The sequence below is a fragment of the Lissotriton vulgaris genome, chromosome 6 (genome assembly GCF_964263255.1).
Source record: "Lissotriton vulgaris chromosome 6, aLisVul1.2, whole genome shotgun sequence".
NCBI lineage: Eukaryota > Metazoa > Chordata > Amphibia > Caudata > Salamandridae > Lissotriton > Lissotriton vulgaris.
In genome coordinates this window covers 1701673793-1701692275 of record NC_141694.1, presented here as the reverse complement: position 1 = coordinate 1701692275, position 18483 = coordinate 1701673793, and the positions used below count along the sequence as shown (strand labels likewise).

Sequence of the window (18483 nt, the reverse complement as noted above, 5' to 3'; positions counted from 1 at the left end):
TAATGTGGGGGGGCATGCACCTGCTGCAGCCCCAGGGACTGCAACCTCCCCAGGGCTTTTGACAAACTGGAGGCGGGGCGTGCACCCCAGACAGCCCCAGGGACTACAATCTCCCTGGGGCAAATTCAAAGAAAGGAAGAGGGCCCCGCAGCCCCCCTCCTGGAGCCATAAATGGCCCTGGGAACCACCACCTCCCAGGGCCAGCTCCTGCTATGGCCTGGGGTGCTCATGTTGGGAGCTTTACTGCTCCGGACAATCCAGAGCAAATGCTGCTCCACTTTCAGCAAGCGAGAACATTAAAATGCTCTTGCTTGCTGAAAGTGGAGCAGAATTGCTTTTGGACAGAGGGAGCTTTCATCCATTATTGGTTACACTGGAACTATTGTGCTCAAAGTACTCTCCCAGAAAACAAATTTATCTACTAAGATTTTCAACCCCCATTTGTAAACACTGCAGAGACCAACGTTAAGGGAAGCATGGCATTAGGAGACACATGCATGAACCATTTCATAAAAAGGTATCAACAAAGAAAAGAAAATACAATTTCGGTATGAATTAACCCCTTCCGTGCAGCCGCGATTTCCCCCGTGTGCGGCCGCCGGACGAACAGGGCGGGGCCGTGACTAACCCCAGCCGTCATCAGCACACGAGCACCGTGGAGCGTGACGGCTGGGGTTCGTCACCAGCATGGAAGGGGTTAAGCTTTCTCCATTAAATAATACATTTGCCTAACAAGGACTAAAAGACACATAAAACATATACTAGTATAGTTTTATGAAAGCTATTATGTTGTATAGGTTACCTTTTGGCAATGTTCACAATAGCTGTGTTGCACACAGCTATGCATAGATGAAACCAAGAAACAATGTAGCACTGAGCAGCAATGAATCTTAATGTTTCCCAAATAAACACCTTTTCCTGCAAAGGATCCTACCCTCAATTTAGTATGCAAACAAACATTTCAAGAACAAATATGATTAAATCGCTTATTTTTAGTACACCAGTACCCTGGATCCACTCCCAATAAACATTGACTTGAAAAATAGTTTGATTTTAAAAAGAATTTTAGTTTAAGGAAATTATGAGTAGGCCAGAGTGAAAAAAGAATAGAGTGGTAAGAGGTCCCTGGGCACCAAATCTCAATACAATTCAAATACAAAGGACTGCACAAGTACAAATACGGCCCAGTTCCTGTATACAGAAATCACTGACAGCCCTTTGATTTTGCATTTGAGGTAGGTTCATGCAGATCTTTATTATGGAAAGAAAGATTTTCTCTTGCACATTTCACACTAAGTTAAAACATAATTTTGAAAGAACGTTAAAATATATCTTTTGTACTTTTGGTTTAGGAAACAACAAAAATATCTTTTTGCAAGCTTTTTCGAGTCGGCTTTCTACAACATGTTTATTGGTAGCAAACATCCTTCGCTGCTTTGGGTCTTATGGAGCATTATACAGTTTCACCAGATCTGGAATATGTACGTCCACATTTTTCAAAAACAGTGCATGGTGGGAACACAGTTCTGAAGTCCTACAAAACAAAAAACAAATATGTTAATATGAGTTTATAGTTACGTGATGGTGTCATTTAATTTGGTACATGAGTCATCAAAATGATTTTGTGCTAGAGCGTGAACACGTTTCATACAGCTGCTGGGATGTATGTGTACATTCTCATTCGTTGCGTTTCAGTTTATGAATCGGTTTGTTTTAAGTCTTCTTAAAAATACCCTTTCAAATCTAGCACACATAGGTTCGCCAGAATGGCTGCCACATACGTTTAAGATTGTTTATGAATCTTAGATTAGGTCTGTGCAATATTCGTCGCCCGGGATTCATAGTGTGTGGTTCAAGCACTTCTCTTATTAGCAGCATAGAACGGGGCAATTGCTGTGCTCAAACTTAGCCTGATTGGGGCGGGGCTGACAGCACCTCAGATGGCTTCCTTTCCCAGATTTACATTCCACAGCATTCCGTTTATTAAACGAGTATCTTAGGAAAACAAGTATCTTGGGAAACGTTCACAGACAAATTCAAGCAACTGGTGACTGACCAGGAGCATGTGCAAACTTTATTACAGATTCTACAAATGTGCCCATCTACCCCGTCAATAAGCACTGAAGGGCATCTCTAAAGAGAGGAGATAAGGTCAGGGGCCAGTGGAGGCAGATGACATGAACCCTCAGTAGAAAACTGCACACTCCCTCCTGGCAATAGACATTCTACTAGAGGTAGAGTTCCTGCTGCATTCCTATAGTGGCCTGCCCCACAAGGCGTGTGGTCTCTGTGAGTTTAGTAGGGCAGCTTAACACATAGCCCAGAAGGAAAGGGCTGGGGGGAGGGGTGGTTAGAGAAACGTAAAGAATATCATCCTCATCTGTGTATCTGTCGTGCAAGCCAGTTGGGCAAGGTGCTCACAAGAAGGAGGAATGTGTATGTTTCAGGGCAGTGAAGATTTGCACCCCCTGTGAGTTTAACTGCTGTTGGAGCAGTTTTATGTTGTTGATTCCGTAACTTACACTGGAATCGCAACCACACAGGTACAGGACGAAAGGAAGTGGATTAAGAGAGAGTTAACTGATAGAACAGTCATCTTTGAGTGAAGAAACCTGCTGGGATTTTATGAGCTCTGATGGAGTTTAATACAGCTACAAGACACAAGCAGACAGAATTGTCCTCAATGCGAAGGCCTGGCATGCCACTGGCAAATTACACAGCAAACAAATGATAACTGGAATGCTGACAATGCAAACATTCTCCACCAGTCAAAAGATCTGGGTTAAATCCATCCTTCTTTTGCCCACTACGCCACCCCAGTTTGGACCCAAACATATGCAAATCAGTATTGACCCTGTGCCCCAAACAGAACTGCCAGGTCATGTCCTCCCTGGACTTGAAACAAGCATCCTGGGATCGGTTTCAGGGTATGTCACCCTTCTTCAGCCAGGCTCGCTTGAATCCAGTCGCACAGTGAGCAAGGGACCCACGCCTGGGCATACCCATCCCACTTAGGGTGAAAAGTGTTACAGCAAACAAATGATGGACGGAATGCTGACAATGTAAACATTCTCCCCCAGTCAAATGATCTGAGTTAAATCCATCATTCTTTTGCCCACTACGCCACCCCAGTTTGGACACAGCCTTATGAAATCAGTCTTGACCCTGTGCCCCATGGGAACAGTCCAGACCAAACTGCCAGGCCAGGTCCTCCCTGGACCAGAAACAAGCATCCTGGGACCGGTTTCAGAGTATGTCACCCTTCTTCACCAAGGCTAGCTTGAATCCAGTGGCACAGTGAGCAAGGGGCCCAAGTCTGGGCATGCCCATCCCACTTAGGGTGAAAAGTGTTACTGCAAACAAATGATGGACGGAATGCAGACAATGCAAAACATTCTAACCCAGACTGTTCCCATTGGGGACGGGGTCAAGACTGATTTGCATATGGCTGGGTCCAAATTGGAATAGCATGATGAGCAAAAAAACAATGGATTTAGGCCCAGATCTCTGTACGGGGGTGAATGGATGACATTGTTCTGCATTCTGTCCATCAATTGTTCTTTTTACATCTGGCAAATTTTAAATAATGTCGCTGGATAAAGAGCAGTGTCATGTGAGGATGTAGTGGCTGAATTTAGCAAGAAAAAGTTTGCTTTGAAAGGAATGGGTTTTACATGTAAACTGCTGGAAGATAGAGTTTGTTCTAATCTGCTGTACTACTCGATGCAATATGGAAAAGAGGAATCAGGTTGGGATATCTAGGTCAGGATGCCCAATTCCCAGCTGTATCGGCTGTAACCATTAAATCTGCATTGTGTTTCTTTCATCAAGCCTTCAGAAGGGAACTTTATTAGAGAGTGATATGAAGTTGAGCCATATGAAGAGGAACTGCTACTATATGTTGACTGGCCAGCTGTGATGGTCTTTCAAGTCCTGGATTGTATTAAAAAAGAGGTCTGATGTTAAGGCAGGACATACATTAGGGAAAAGAGACTGTGTTAATTGCTTCTACAATGGTCATCCAATGCCCACTACCTATGAATAAAACGGACTGCGTTGTTATAGGTCTGAACAGATAGCTTTTCAGGTTGGCGAGTGGAAAAAAGGGAAAAGGTGGTACTCTGGACACAAATGTTTGTTTGATTAATCTGCTTTTCAAGCCTCAGACTGTAGTTCACTTTACCTGACTCCACCAGATTGCTGAGCAGTTGCAGGATAATATGGTTACATCTAATTCTAACACTCTGCGCCATAAACTAATCCTATTTCTATCAAGGAAGTAGTTTTGAAAAATCACAGAAGATGCACATAAGAACAAAGGTGTAGGAGGTATGATATTGGGATATGCCAAGCCCATTGCACTTGCAGGCTTTTCATGGGCTGCAGCAAAAGTTCCATAAGTATTCTGGGATGTTGATGTACTGATTTCGAAAGAGAAAGGATCTTGGTATATTGAAGAGATTTATATAAACGTTTAATTAAATATACATGACCAATGAAGAGCACATATTTGGAGGTCAATGTAGCTGGATCTCTAGGGCACTCTACTGGTGATTGAACGATTTCCATGATCCTTAATTGCAATGGTCCTCAAGGCATTATTACACCCAGGAGTTAAAATGACCATTACCATACACATACTTCAAATGTTATTTTATGTTATGCACATTTGTAGAGCTGTCACCCGCAAGGGTATCCTGGTGATGAGCAGATGTTTGGACATTGTCCCGGGGTTGTGTGTGTGCGGAGGGGTGTTACTCAGCGAGGGAAGTATTCAGCTTCTAGCTAAACTCTCGAAGAGAGGGGGAGGCTCTGACATGTAATGCAATCGCCAATGAGAAGGTACGATCTCCGGCTCTGTTTCTCTGTATGCATGGCACCTGTACAACTAGGAGTCCGGAAGAGTGGAGGTGTCTGACTGGTTGGTCATCAGAGATTTGTTGTTCAGGGAACCCAGACCTGTGTTGTGCAATGATTTGAATGTGTGGGTGAGGAGTTTGAACTGAGCACGCTTGTGAATTGCAAGCCAATGGAGCTCACTGAAGTGTGGATAGGAGTCCTGAGGGTAATGTTGAAAACAAGACTGATTAAAGCATTATGGATGGTTTGTAGTTGTTATTTGAGTTGCTGCATAGAGAGTGTTCCAGTAGTCCAGCATACTGGTGGCAAGGACATGTGTGACAGTTTTTCTGGTGTTGCATGGGAGCCATTTGAAGATCTTCGTCAGCATCCTCTGAGAGCGGAAGCAAGAAGCTGTGATAGAGTTGACTTGTGTAGTCATGTTGAGCTTGTTGTTACTAATGATCCTGAGGTTTCTGGCATGAGAGAAAGGGGTGGCTGTGGGTTCTAGGTCAGCTAAACACCAGGAGGAGTCCTGGAGGAGGTGTTTTTTTCCCCAAAGATCACTACTTCTGTCTTGTCGGTGTTGAGTTTGAGAAAGTTGGACTTCATACAGGTGGTGACCTAAGTCATGCAGGCCGTGTACTTGTTCAATGTGTTTTGGGGTCTTGTTCGACAGGGACAGTATCAGTTGTGAGTCATTGGTGTATGAGAGAATGTTGTGGGTGCATATGGCACTGGCTAGTAGAGTCATATATGTGTTGAAGAAGGCAGGCCTAACTGATTAACCTTGAGGTACTCAGCAGGTGAGTTTCTGGGCTTTCAAGTTGTTTGGTGTTAGGCTGACCAATTGAGTTCTTTCCATTAAAAAGGGTAGATCCATCAGAGAGCAGGTCCTTGGGGAGGGTGTGATACTGTGACGAAGGCTCCTAACAGGCCCAGAAGAATGAGGGCCACCATCATTCCTTTGTTTAGGTTCATGCAGGCAGTGTCTGTTGCAGCAATCAGTGCAGTTTTCATGCTGTGGTTGGATTTGAAGCCAAACTGTGTGGCATCTAGGAGCTAGTAGTTGATGAAGTGTTCAGTGAAGTGTCTGTAGATGAATTTCTCTAAAACTATGGCCAAGTATGGTAGGAAAGAGATCGGTCAGTTTATGGTGAGATTTCTTGAGAAGGGCGATGACTGCAGTGTATTTCTAAGCTTCTGGGCAGGTGAATGAGTCGATAGAGATATTGAGGGTCAAAGTGAGGGCTTCTCTGACGGGGGAGAGATCCTTTTTGAAGGTGCAGTGGGTTTAGGGGTCTAGTGTGGGTCGAAAGAAATGTGGTCAGGGTCTGTTCTTTGTCTGAGACGGGGAGACTTGCCACATGGTGAGAGGGGTCTAGTTGTTGTTTGGAGTTTACATATATGGATGTGCTCTTTCTACAGAAAAAATCCAATAGATTGTTGGAGTGGTCTTTGAAGAGGGTTATGTTGTTGTAAGTTGCCGGCAGTGTGGTGAACTCTTTGATGATAGCAATTTCCTCTCTGTTGCTGTTTCTGTATTGATGCAGTCTGAGACGACTGTGCGCTTTGTGTTCCGGATTTGCTGGCTGTAGCTGCTCAGGTCGGATTTGAAAGTGTCTTTCTCTGTAGGATCTTGGCTCATTCTCCACTAGGGCTCCAGCAGCTTATAATGCCATTTTGTCAGCCTAAGTTCTTACATGTACCAGCTGGCTTGTGTTCTTGCTATTTTGCCATGCTTGAGTGGGGCAAGGGACTCAGCACACATAGTGATCCAGTCATTGAATTTCTTATGGTCTTCTGTCAGGTTGCTGGTTGGTCTGTGGAGAGAATGAAAGCCCAATCCATCCCTAGAATATTGTTCTAGCAATGGTGAGGAAGTCTGGGGGTGGTTGGTCCTCTCTGGGTTGGGATAGAAATGCTGACTCTAATGAGGACATGGTCTGTCCAGGTGATTGGTGACTGTTTTTTCAACTCTGATGTTGCTGATGGAGCAAAAGAAATGTGTCTTAACTGTAAGCTTTAAGCAAACCTACAGACTCAGACAAAAATCGGATATGAATCTGTGCTTGCACTATCAGATTCTCAATTTATAATTCATACATCAACGATGGACTCATGAATGACTTTGAAAAAGCTGCCACACCTTCTCTCTATAGGTACACTACACTCTAACTTCCATTCAAGAACTTTGAAAGGTTTAGCACATGAATTAGTCAACTTTGTGCCCAGCGTGTCCTTTGGAACTCTGCAACACTTCTTCTTGAAAGGTCATCTTTAGAGGGAGACGATTTATAAATCAATCCCCCTCACGAAGTGTACTAAAAGCTGGGAACTTCATTCACTTGGCTATCAGGATAAACCTATATACAGAGAACAACTATAAGACTGTTTCTAGTAGCACTGAGCAACAAATAAAATTCTAACTCCAAATGAGCAATATGTGTAGCTTGATTTGTGTTTAAGATCCATTGTATCTGTTGTATCTGCACAGGTGACTGATCAGAGGTAGCTGGGCCTTGAACCCATGGACGAGGCACCTCATATACGGCCCTTTTGACAAACACAAGGCATGTTGTCTTCTCCGGTACAGCTCCATCAGTGTTGGTGTCTTCATGGCTGCAGCCAGTGTGATGGCTGTTCTGAGGGCAGCGTGGACCACCAGTCTGGGAAGGACATGGGCAAGGGCAGGCAGGCGGATGGCAGACATGTGGAAAGGAGAACAGATGTTAAACAAGAGGATCTTCTTCTGAGGGCTGAAGAAGGAGACCGGTTTAGCCTTAAATCTGTAACTATCCAAGATGGTCATATTCACAGTTTTGGTTTTCTGAGATTTTCAATCCACGATGGTGCCAACCTCTTTTCCTGTGGTGCCTGTTCTGTGTGGACCAAAAATAAGGAGACAATAACTTAAGATAATGTATCACAACTGATTTGCCCCCTTATTTTTTGTCACAGTCATTGTCCACTTTAAATCCCTTTTGTCCCTTATTTGTGCTCTATTTTTCTGCAACTGGATTACACATTTAGATTCTTTAGGTCTAAAGGTCTTATGTTTTACTCTTTCGCCACCCTTGGTCAGAGTAGTTTTGGGGCCAGATGTAGGTAAGTATATTTTATAATGCCGAATTTTACCGATTCGGTATTTATGAATCGGTAAAATAGAAGGGGGGAGATGTAGAAAGAATCGGTAATTGAATTACCGATTCTGTAAGAATCGGTGTTTACCGAATCGGTAAATACCGATTCGGTAATGCCCATTGATTCCTATGGGCATTGAAGCCCATAGGAATCAATGGGCATTACCGAATCGGTATTTACCGATTCGGTAAATACCGAATTTTGCAAGGGTGCAGGGGGTGTCACTTTGACACCTTCTAGCACCCCGATTTTATGCATGTGGGACATGTGGCACACAGACTTGCCCTAAGGGCATGTCTGTCTGTCACATGCCATAGGTGTGCATGCACACATGTGCATGCACACCTGGAATCGGTATTTTACCACCCAATTGGATTGGGGGGTAAAATACCGATTCGGTAAGGCCTGTGGGACTCTGAAGAGTCCCACCTACATCTCAATATTACCGAATCGGTAATACTACCGATTCGGGAATTTACCTATTCGGTAAATTTACCGATTCGGTAAATTTACCGAATCGGTAAAAAATGGCCCCTACATCTCAAATGACCATTTACCGGGTGGTAACGGCCGAAATCGGCTGTTACCGGTCGGTAAATGGACACCTACATCTGGCCCTTGGTCTTCAAATCTATAAGTGGATGTTCTGTTGAATACCCCAAGAGTGTGAAATTTCTGAAGGTGGGTAACAGAAATCATTTAATTCATTAGACGGTGCCTATTTAACAAAGGGTTTCAAGATTTCAGATGGTAAACTACAAGCAATGAGTCTGATATTTTGATTCTAGATTAGAAATCAAATTTACAGAATCAGGGCGTCCTAATAAACCCAGTACCTAGATTTTGTGGTTGCTTAAATGTGGGAAGTGTTAGGAAAAAGAGAAGGAAGATGTGGGACAGGGCTGGCCTTGAAAAGGTTTGTGATATCCACAAATCTTTTGGTTGGCGGTTTTCCAAAATTGTACTGTATACAAGAAATGCAAATTGCCAATTGAATATTCCACTTATATTTTTCAATAAAAAATTTATAAATAAAAAAAAAAATGCACACAGACAGTTAGACCTAAAAACTGTAGATTTGAGATTAATTTTGGGAGAGGTAGAACGTCTTTTAACCAATCACTTTAGCAGACATTTCACAATGTCATCCAGAGTCCTAGAACATTGCGTTTCATAAAGAAAATAACAACCCCCAATTAGAAAGTTTGCACAGATGCGATTGTGATGTTACCTTATTCTTATTAGCAATATGTCATAAAATGTAGATATATGGTTGAATAAAACCTTCAGTGCATAACATATTTATACATTTCACATTATAAACACTGAATAATAAAAATCGTATAACCTACAAAACGCTTAAATAAACAACTGGTACTCCAAGAACATGCAACAATTAGCAGAAAATAGAGCAATCGCTTCCTCATCAAAAATATGTTCACAATGCTCACTAACACCAAAAGGCTATTGCACTAACAAGTTGCACATTTCCCAAAGCAAAAGTGCGTGATTCACACTCCTTAACAAAGGATATGTTCTCTACATTAACTTGTAATATAGAATTATTATGCACAATAACGATTCAGTCAGCGGCATAAAACCTATTGCCACCCCAGAGATATCATGTGTTTCAATCCATCTTCATTCTTAACAGTTGGCCATTCTGTCCATATATAGGAGGACACAGAGCTAAAAAGAAATTAATCTATCCTAAGACAAAATGCTAAGACATCCAGTCACAATCTAATATTATAAGATTTGAATACAGGGAGTAGCCGCGTTTACGTGTTGTAGCCAACTTAGTTCAAAATAGCAAAAAGTGTTTATTACCATCTTTCCCACCAAAACCACTGTCACAATATTCTTACCTTTTTTTAGTACTACCACATCTCACTAGATGCTCTCTAGTAGGAAATATCCCCCTTCTAAACTAAGATATAAAGCCTGTTTAAGTATACGATAAGTTTGGTACAGGTAATTTTCAAACCCCATTTCAGCCTAAAAGCAATATATCCTTCATGCAAGTTACCTAGACATATCTTAGAGATTGTTGTCTTCAATTTAAATTAATGGTTACGTTTTTTCACAGTTTCTGCACTAGATGAGCCCACTAAGCTTGGATCTTTCCAGAGGCCCTCTAGCTGCAACACGGTTACCTGTGTTTTTTAATATGTGCTAGCGAGCTAGCGCTGTTCATAATTTTTTAATCCAAAACAGATTTGAGATGTACTGCTGCATTTGGATTTCTGCACAATCTTTTCCCACGCAGCAGTTGCTTCAATGCAGCCAAATCCGTGATAGAGATAATGCCTAACTCCAGAAAGAGTGAGATTAAGGGTGCTCTGGGCCTAACGTCAGCAAGGACCTCAGGAAGTTATTGTCTATTATTTGCAATTCTCTTAAATGACCATGGCCCTCTAGTTCAGATCTATGCAGAGCAGCAGCCATCGTTTTCTACTTCTCAATTTGGAGTATCCTGCTTATAGACTGGTGACTTGCTTTCTGTTTGAATCTATGCACTGGCATTAAGATTTGAAGTAAGGTAGTACTTGTTTTGCCTATCTTTTCGTTCCACTTAACTTCTCTTTCATAACCTATACCCAGATAATCAAAATAAGAAACACTCTTTATTTCTCCACCATAAACCTTCGCTTTTTTTCTAAAAGGGAATAGAGGTCTATATTAATATAACCTTTGCCTTCCTAATATTCATGGATAAATCCCCCTCTCAACAGTACCTAACAAATCTATCCAGTAATTTGAGTTTTGGATTTTCTGTCCTGGATATCATAACTGCATCATCTGCAAACAGAAGAACTTGAGCCTTAAAACTAGCAATAATTTGGACACATAAGCGGCCTCCCATTGATAATGTGATACATCATTTAAAAATAAACTAAAAAGGAATGGGGCTAGTACGCAGCCACCCCCTACTCCTTTTACAATGAGTGGCTACACTCACCATGTGTCCCATAACTGACTTTAGCCATTTTGTTAGAGTGTAAACCCATGACAGCCTGTAGAAATGCATTATCAAGCTTTAATTCTTTGAGACAAAGCCAGAGATTTTCATAATTGACAAGATCATACGCTGACATTAGATCAACAAAAGTAAGGTACTATGCGATCCCATGCAAAAGCTCCATGATAAATGGCAGGAGGAGTTGGGAGACCTTGATGATACCGACTGGCAGGAGGCTTTAGCATCTCCTAGAGAACTTGCGATCACATCCAAATTGCACCTGGTACAGCTTAAGGTAAGAACAAAATGTTTCCCTTGGAACGAACTAACAAGTAAACCACAATCATATATCACAAATATGCAACCTTCTCACAAATGTATGTCAACAATAGGGAAATCCAACACAATTATAGACTTACAATGAAGCATATAGAAATAGTAAAAAGATTGTATTTATTTATCATCAATGTAGACATTCATTGGAGACTCAGATTATTAAAAACAGAAATTCATAAAAAACATGAGTAATAACTCCCAGTAAAATTTGCAAGCAACAACAACACGTGATATTTTTTAAAAATCATCATAAAAACATTCTTTCGATTGAATCTATTACTGTAGAGTCATGACCACATAGGAAATTCCAGAATCAATAGTTCCTCGAATTTATAACAACGAGGGCGTTGACGCGTTTCGGTGTGCTATCAATTAATGCACCACCTTCATCAGGACTTTTCCAAGGAAAGTGTCTCTTTTTTTCAAATGAGGTTTTTTCCTTTCACTGAATAGCCATGAAGAATTCATGCGATTACATGATACGAGAACATCGAACACCATAATTTTTGGTATCTACGTGAACATTGGAAAGACTTTCTCCATACTAGCCTCATTTCGCTTACCTCCATAAGATGTACATTTCTTTGTGCTAAGATCTGAAAAAAAGAGACACTTACTTCCTGATGTGCGGTAAACACAAAATGCGGGGAGGGCTCCCGCTGCTCTGGCAAAACACAGGGTGGTCTCCCCCTTCTCTCGCATCCAGGTGGGGGAATCCCCACATCAGGATTCCCTCTAAGTAAGTTGCAGCTCAGCACTGCAGAGCCCACGCGCGCCTCTTCTCTTTGACAATAAAAAGATAGCGCTCACGAGGAGCTAAGAGTCCTTTAAGTTCAAGGGGCATAGCTGGGTCCAGGCAGGCCAGCACACAGGGCCCTCCAGCAGGGAAGCAGTCCCTTGTGGTGGTTCCTCCTGGGGCCCAGCAGCAGCAAGCCCCATGTTAAAAAGAAGCACAAAAGCATCACTTTTTCATGGGGTCACAGCCCCAATAATTATACCAACATTTGCTTGTCTGCCCTGGCACAAGTCTAGGAAACCAGCCTAAACTGGTTCTGGGGGGGGGGGTTTGGAGCACTTTGTTGACAAGGCTCCTCTTCCCCTTTGTCAGGTGGGGGCTCGTCATCAGACACACCAATGGGGGGTGGAGCCAGCATTCACCTAGGCAGGCACAGACCTTTTCAGGGTCAGGTGACTAGTCCTCCCACTACTCCAAATGCAGATCACTTATTCAGCCTAGCGCTGACTCACCCTGCCCTCCCTGGAGCCACTCACACCTCACCAGCCCCTATCGCTCCAAAGCCAGGCATGCAATCCACATCAGGCAGGGAGACATGTAGCACACAGAAATGCCAACTTCTAAAAGTGGCATTTCTGAAATAGTTATAATAAATCTGTGCACACCATTGCGCAGCATTTATTATTACTATTCCAACTATACCAGACTTGACCACGCTGCTCCTCTCATTTCAGGAATAACCACTGAAACACTTATCAGGGAATCCCCAATGCATTCCTATGAGAGGGCAGCCTCACAGCAGAGAGAAACCAAAATGGCGGTTTGTCACTACCAGGACATGTCACACACTTAAGGTACATGTCCTACCTTTTACCTACAATACACCCTGCAGATAGGGCTAGTTAGGGCCTAACATAGGGGTGACTGACATGTAGTAAAGGGGGGTCACAGACATGGCACACACTTTAGGTGTTACGTCACGGCGGCAGGAACACTGCGATCACAGACCCTGCAAAGGCAAAGGCCTGGGATGGTTTAAAAGGCTAATTTGGTGGGTGGCGCAATCAGCGCTGCAAGCCCACCAGTAGCATTTAATTTACCAGCCCCGGGTATATGAGATACCACTTTACAAGGGACTGACAGGTAAATTAAATATGCCAAACAGGTGTAGACCAATCTTTACCATATTTATCACAGAGAGCACACACATTTTACACTAGACAGTAGTGCTAAAGTGCACGGAGTCCTAAAGCCACCAACACCATGACAGAAAAAAAGGCTAGGAGGAAGGCAAAAAGTTCAGGGATGACCCTGCAAATAAGGGCCTAGTCCAACACTGCTAAATAGGTTGGCACCACAGCATTTTTATTTCAGAAAGCATTAAGTGAAAGGAAGTCCAAATTGTATCATTCCCATCCCTAGTTTTGTCTAAAATAAGTGTTCCAAATCTCTGAAATATAGTATTAAGGAGGAGGATTTCTCTGAGATATTTCTCATGTTTCCAGGTATTGCTCTCCCGTTATAAGCTGGAGCAATTTCCAGATGGAACTCTACATCCAAGGGCTCCATCTCCCCTGGTGCGTTTTTAGGGGGTTATAGTCACTTCAACCCTCCTCACAATCTTCATATCGACCACGTTTTTCCAGCTCTTCTCATTGAGCAATAAGTAGTCAATAAGAGAGGTTTTATCACCACAACTAAATGAGTTGTAATCCAGGGAGTATAAGTTGGGTCGACCATTCATGAAACGTAGCACAGATTTTGTAAGAAAGGCTGTGAATGCATTGCCCTTTTTATTCATTTTTTCCCAGTTCATGGCCAATTTCAGTAAGCCCCAGCAAGATATTCTTCAGAGCCCTCTCTACTGATAACCTCTTCTGTGGGAAATGTGTTAACCTCCTCACAAATTATTAACAATTGATAAAACCATTCTCTCTAATAAGTCCACATGTTTTTCTAAACCTTGCCAAACTAGGTAAACCTCTGGTGACCACACAAGAGAGATGTATACATTATGAATGACAATGATGCCAATCTCATTGCTGACATCCATGAGTCTCACATGTAAAATGTTGTTGTTTGCAGGGCCTACATCAACCTGCTGTGGTTTAAAGTTCAATTTGCTTATGACCCAGACTGAGAACCTACCACCTTTTGTCTACTCTTTTTAAAATGTTTAGCAGGTTCATAAAATTCAATGTAACCATCCATAGCAATCTCTGTCACTGCCTATGTTTCCTGGTAACAACAAATCCTGCAATCACTAACAAACTTTAACCACTCCCCAACAAACCCTCTCTTTCCCAGTCCTGAAATATACCGAGATAAAATATTAATAAAATCCTCATTGGTGTTGATCTTTTTCTCAATACCCGTACCAAACTCATTTGTGGCTTCTAATTGAAGCAACAACACTTACTTTGAGTTTAGTCCAACCCATCTTAGGGCAAGCCTTTATTTTTGTCTTTCTTGTCCTAGGACAGTGCTAACCATGCCCACTGTAGACCATCATCATTTGCTTCACCATCTGCAGTGTCCCTATTACTTGGTAGTTTAACCTTCGATGAAAACTGGCCCTTAATGATGAGGAGCTTTTCATCGCGAATCTCACTGTGGAGGGAATGTCGCCTGGCTTAGATTGTTTGATTAGTTGAGGCCTACTTATATTTATTCACAATGGTGAGCAATTGGCTAACAATTATATCCTTGGCTTCATCTGATCTTGCAGGATATCTATACCCACAGTATACAAGTTGTCCAGATTACCCAGGATGAGTCTACTAACATTTAGAGATGCAAATACACTTGGGAAGAGTTAGAGATTTGGAGTTTGGGCGCCCTGAACTCAAGACTTAAAGATACATCTTTTAGTAAAGTTGGCTTTTAAATTGTGCGTTTGAAAATGCCACTTTTGCCTCCAATGGTAGAGCACTTTATGAAAGCGCAACTTTCAGAAAGGGATTTCAAATGGACTGTGTTGACTGCATTAAATATATCCAAGAATGTGGCAGATGTGGTCTCTTTTGTTGAAAAAAGAGGCATATTTGATTATGCGATTCAACAGTGTCCATTCAGGATTGAACGAAATGTCGGAAATATTGAGGTTCTGATATTAATTTGTTATAAATATTATATACACTGGCATGCAACTGTAATCTTTATTGTGCATTCACTCACAATTGGTAGTGTGTATTTAAAAGTTTTAGTATAAATCAATTTGAGATCATGCTTAGGTTAAAATAGAATTCGAGAATGGTGATTGTTATCACTTTATATTGTTTTGTGGTATTTGCTGTATAGAATCTTCAAGTAAACAAAGAGTGCAGGGGGTTGATTTGATAAGTACATACATGTCCCCTGGGTGTTCGGCAGTCATTTAGAGATGACTAGAAGTGGCAGGTCATTGAATCATAAACTACAATTCCCAGTAGCGCACGGAGGGTCTCCCCGCATGCGTTTCCGGTAATTATTCCGAGTGCGGTAGAGATTGCAAAAAGAGTTTGAATGATCAGTAAAATAACATCATGTTTTTTTTTTTTTTTTTTTCAGAACAAAATGTTATTGTCATTTCAGATAAGACTGCAAGACATCCACAGTACTCCGAACACCGGAGGGGCTGTGAGCATATAATCAAGAAACAAATAATAGCAATCAGTACAGTAAGCAGGATAAAGCATTGGCATTGAACTACCCTTACCCCCCCCAACCCCCTAAAACTACCCCCTCCCGGGTCCCACCCTAGCCCTGTTCACAATGGCCACCTGGATCTAAGCTAACCAGTCTATACAATAGTGGTAATACACTCTTAACCTCGCCCCGGTTTTCAAAACAATTGGTCTCCAGTTACTTCCTGCTGCATCGGAGGCTCCAGCCACAGCCCCCTGTATTCCGCCCACCTCTTCCCAATTTTATAGTGCTTTCTGGGGCAGCCAGGGGCCTCAAACACTGGACGTTCCAGTCCCATATAATAGTCCAAACCCCTCTTCCATACCTCTATCGGGGGAGCCCTAGGGTCTTATCAGGCGCGGGGCACGTCCCTCTTGGCCACCGTAAGGCCCAGAAGTAACAAGTGTCTTTTATATATGTTGCCACCCACTTGCTCCAAGACATGTAGAAGGCCCAGCTGCAATGTACGTGGGAGCTGCCAGCCCAGTACCTCATCCAAACAGTTACACACAAGCCCCCAATTCCTCTCTAGTGCCCCACAGGACCACTCTGTGTGAAGGAAGGTGCCCACCTCTCTGCCACACCTCAGGCAGTCGGGGGAGGCAATCAATCCGGCTCGCCACAGCCTCTCTCTCGTGTAGTAAGCCCTATGTAGGTATTTGAATTGGATAAAGCACAGTCGTACAGCTATAGCCGCCTCCCTTGGGGCCGCGAGGGCCTCCCTCCACCCCTCCTCATCAATTTCTCTGATGTCTCTCTCCCAAGTAGACCGCAAGCCGTCCAGAGAGGGGGAGCAATGAATAACCAGTGATTGATAAATGCAGGATATTTTCTTTTCTGTCAGTTCTCCCATAAATAATTTAGCTTGTAGTGGACTAAATTCCGGTAGGGAGTCCAATCCCTCCAAGGCAGGGGAGATAGCATGTCGAAACTGCAGGTATTTGAAAAATTGGGTATGTGGCATATCGTACTCCTCCCTCAGCTCCTGTAAGGATTTAAGGGTCGTGCCCCTCATGACATGTCCCAGCGCCGAGATCCCTATCGAGTCCCAGCCGCGAAACCCCTGCAAAGTCGCCAAGGCCGGTAGGCGGCCATTTCGCCACAGCGGGGTATCCTCAGTCAGCCTGTTCCACCATCCCAAACGACTAAGCGCCCGATGCAAGACATGGAAGACAGCCTGCGTAACCACCGGGAGCCTCTTCCTCTTCCCCGCTGAGGTTCCGTGACAATTGTAAGTGATGTTTCCGACTCGCACGAATATGGTCGAGTCTGGTATCTATGAACCGCAAATGACGAGGTTAGTGGGTGTACGCGTTTTCGCTGTGCTAGCCTAAACCGTTCGCCTGTTTCGTGGGTTTCTCCATCTGAACCCACGGGTTCCATCTTAGATACGGCATCCATTTTGTCTCTTGCCCTCAAGTAGCCAGCGAACGGACGTTGTCCGCTTCGCGACCCTGGGATTCCCAAGACTCTTGCGGAAGACACGTTTCCTTTGAAAGTGTCTTTATGATGAGGGGGATGACACTGTAAGGCAGATGGCCCCGCTCGAGGCTCATCTTGCCGTGCCGGTCTATTGTCTTAGTCGTGCATCTCATTAAGCACGTCCCCTTTGATGCCTGCAGCTCGTGTTTCCCGTTGCCACCCCTTTTACACCCTTTTCGTTCTGCTCGCTGTTTCTGTCTTCCTCTGCACCTGTTTCTGTCTCTTCCTTGATTCGTTTACTACTGATTGGAATGTACAAATGGTGGGAAGAGGTGCTTTTACAGTTGGGAACTACCAAATGCCACTGTACTTATGTTCCGGGCCCTGAATACATGAAAGTGATCCCTTATGGTCTTTACGATGGGAACCAGGTTGTAAACCTTTGTGTACCATGTTAACCTATGAGAGAAAACTGTATAAAAGGAGCGATCGACAGATGCAATTCGAATCAGGCTCCACGAACCTACACTTGTTGTACTTCTTGTGACTTCTGTTCCCTGCAGTAATAAACCTCGAATCTTTGACGCCGAAGGAAGTGTCCCGTGTCTCTGTCATTTGTACGCCGGAACAGGTTACCCACGAAGGTTTTAGGTGTTATCCCTGGCATCGCTGGGTCTTAGAAAAACCCAGTCCTTCAGTTGGCTCCCAACATAGGGCTGCATCAGTGGTACCGGTCCAAGCCCGACGATCGTGAGGAACTTCGTGTGAAATCTCCGAGGGAAGGTGCACCCCGCTTCATCGATCCTGTTGTCAAAACAAGTGGCCCGACGACTTTTCCCGCGAAGATTCCCGCCTCCTGACGGCTGCGACGGACTGCTGCCCTGACTGTAGACCTGTTTTGGCGCCTGGCGTAGACCTTGGTACAGCGAGACGATTGACGGGCCTTCCTGGTGACGCCATCGATCTTTGAGTTAAGTATTTGTGGGTCGCTCCCATAGTCCTTAGTTGTGGGTGCTTAGTTGTTGCATGGTTCCATTGCATTTGTGGTTCTTAGTACTTGGTTCTTTGTTGTGATATTTGACGTCTGCAGTCGCCAAAAACCGAGGGTTTTTGCTCTTTGCAGGGACCTTGAAATCCCATAACCCTTGAAGTTTGTTAAACTCGGCTGGTGTGCAAGATGCCTGGCCGTAGTACTTTGTTCAGTTGTTTCAGAAAGTGTGGTACGGATTCCCGACTGGAGGACTCGTGTCCGATACCTCCGGTTGGAACTCCAACTTACGAATTGTATAGTAAACACGGATTAGGTCCAATTACATTCAATGAGTATTGGGTTTGTTACACTAAAAAGGATGGCGTAGTCAGTTGGCCACCTCATGGT

The 18483-nt window shown here is 43.5% G+C and overlaps 1 protein-coding gene across 1 annotated transcript in view; it reads right to left on the bottom strand.

Annotated features, from left to right (window-relative positions):
- Nucleotides 1-1226: 1226 nt before the first annotated feature.
- SPATA17 (spermatogenesis associated 17) overlaps nt 1227-18483 on the bottom strand; it is an 895854-nt gene continuing 878597 nt past the window's right edge. The window contains exon 10 of the mRNA XM_086925466.1: nt 1227-1534. Coding sequence (XP_086781592.1) covers nt 1454-1534 — 81 coding nt within the window. The 3' untranslated portion in view covers nt 1227-1453. The remainder of the gene's footprint in view (nt 1535-18483) is intronic.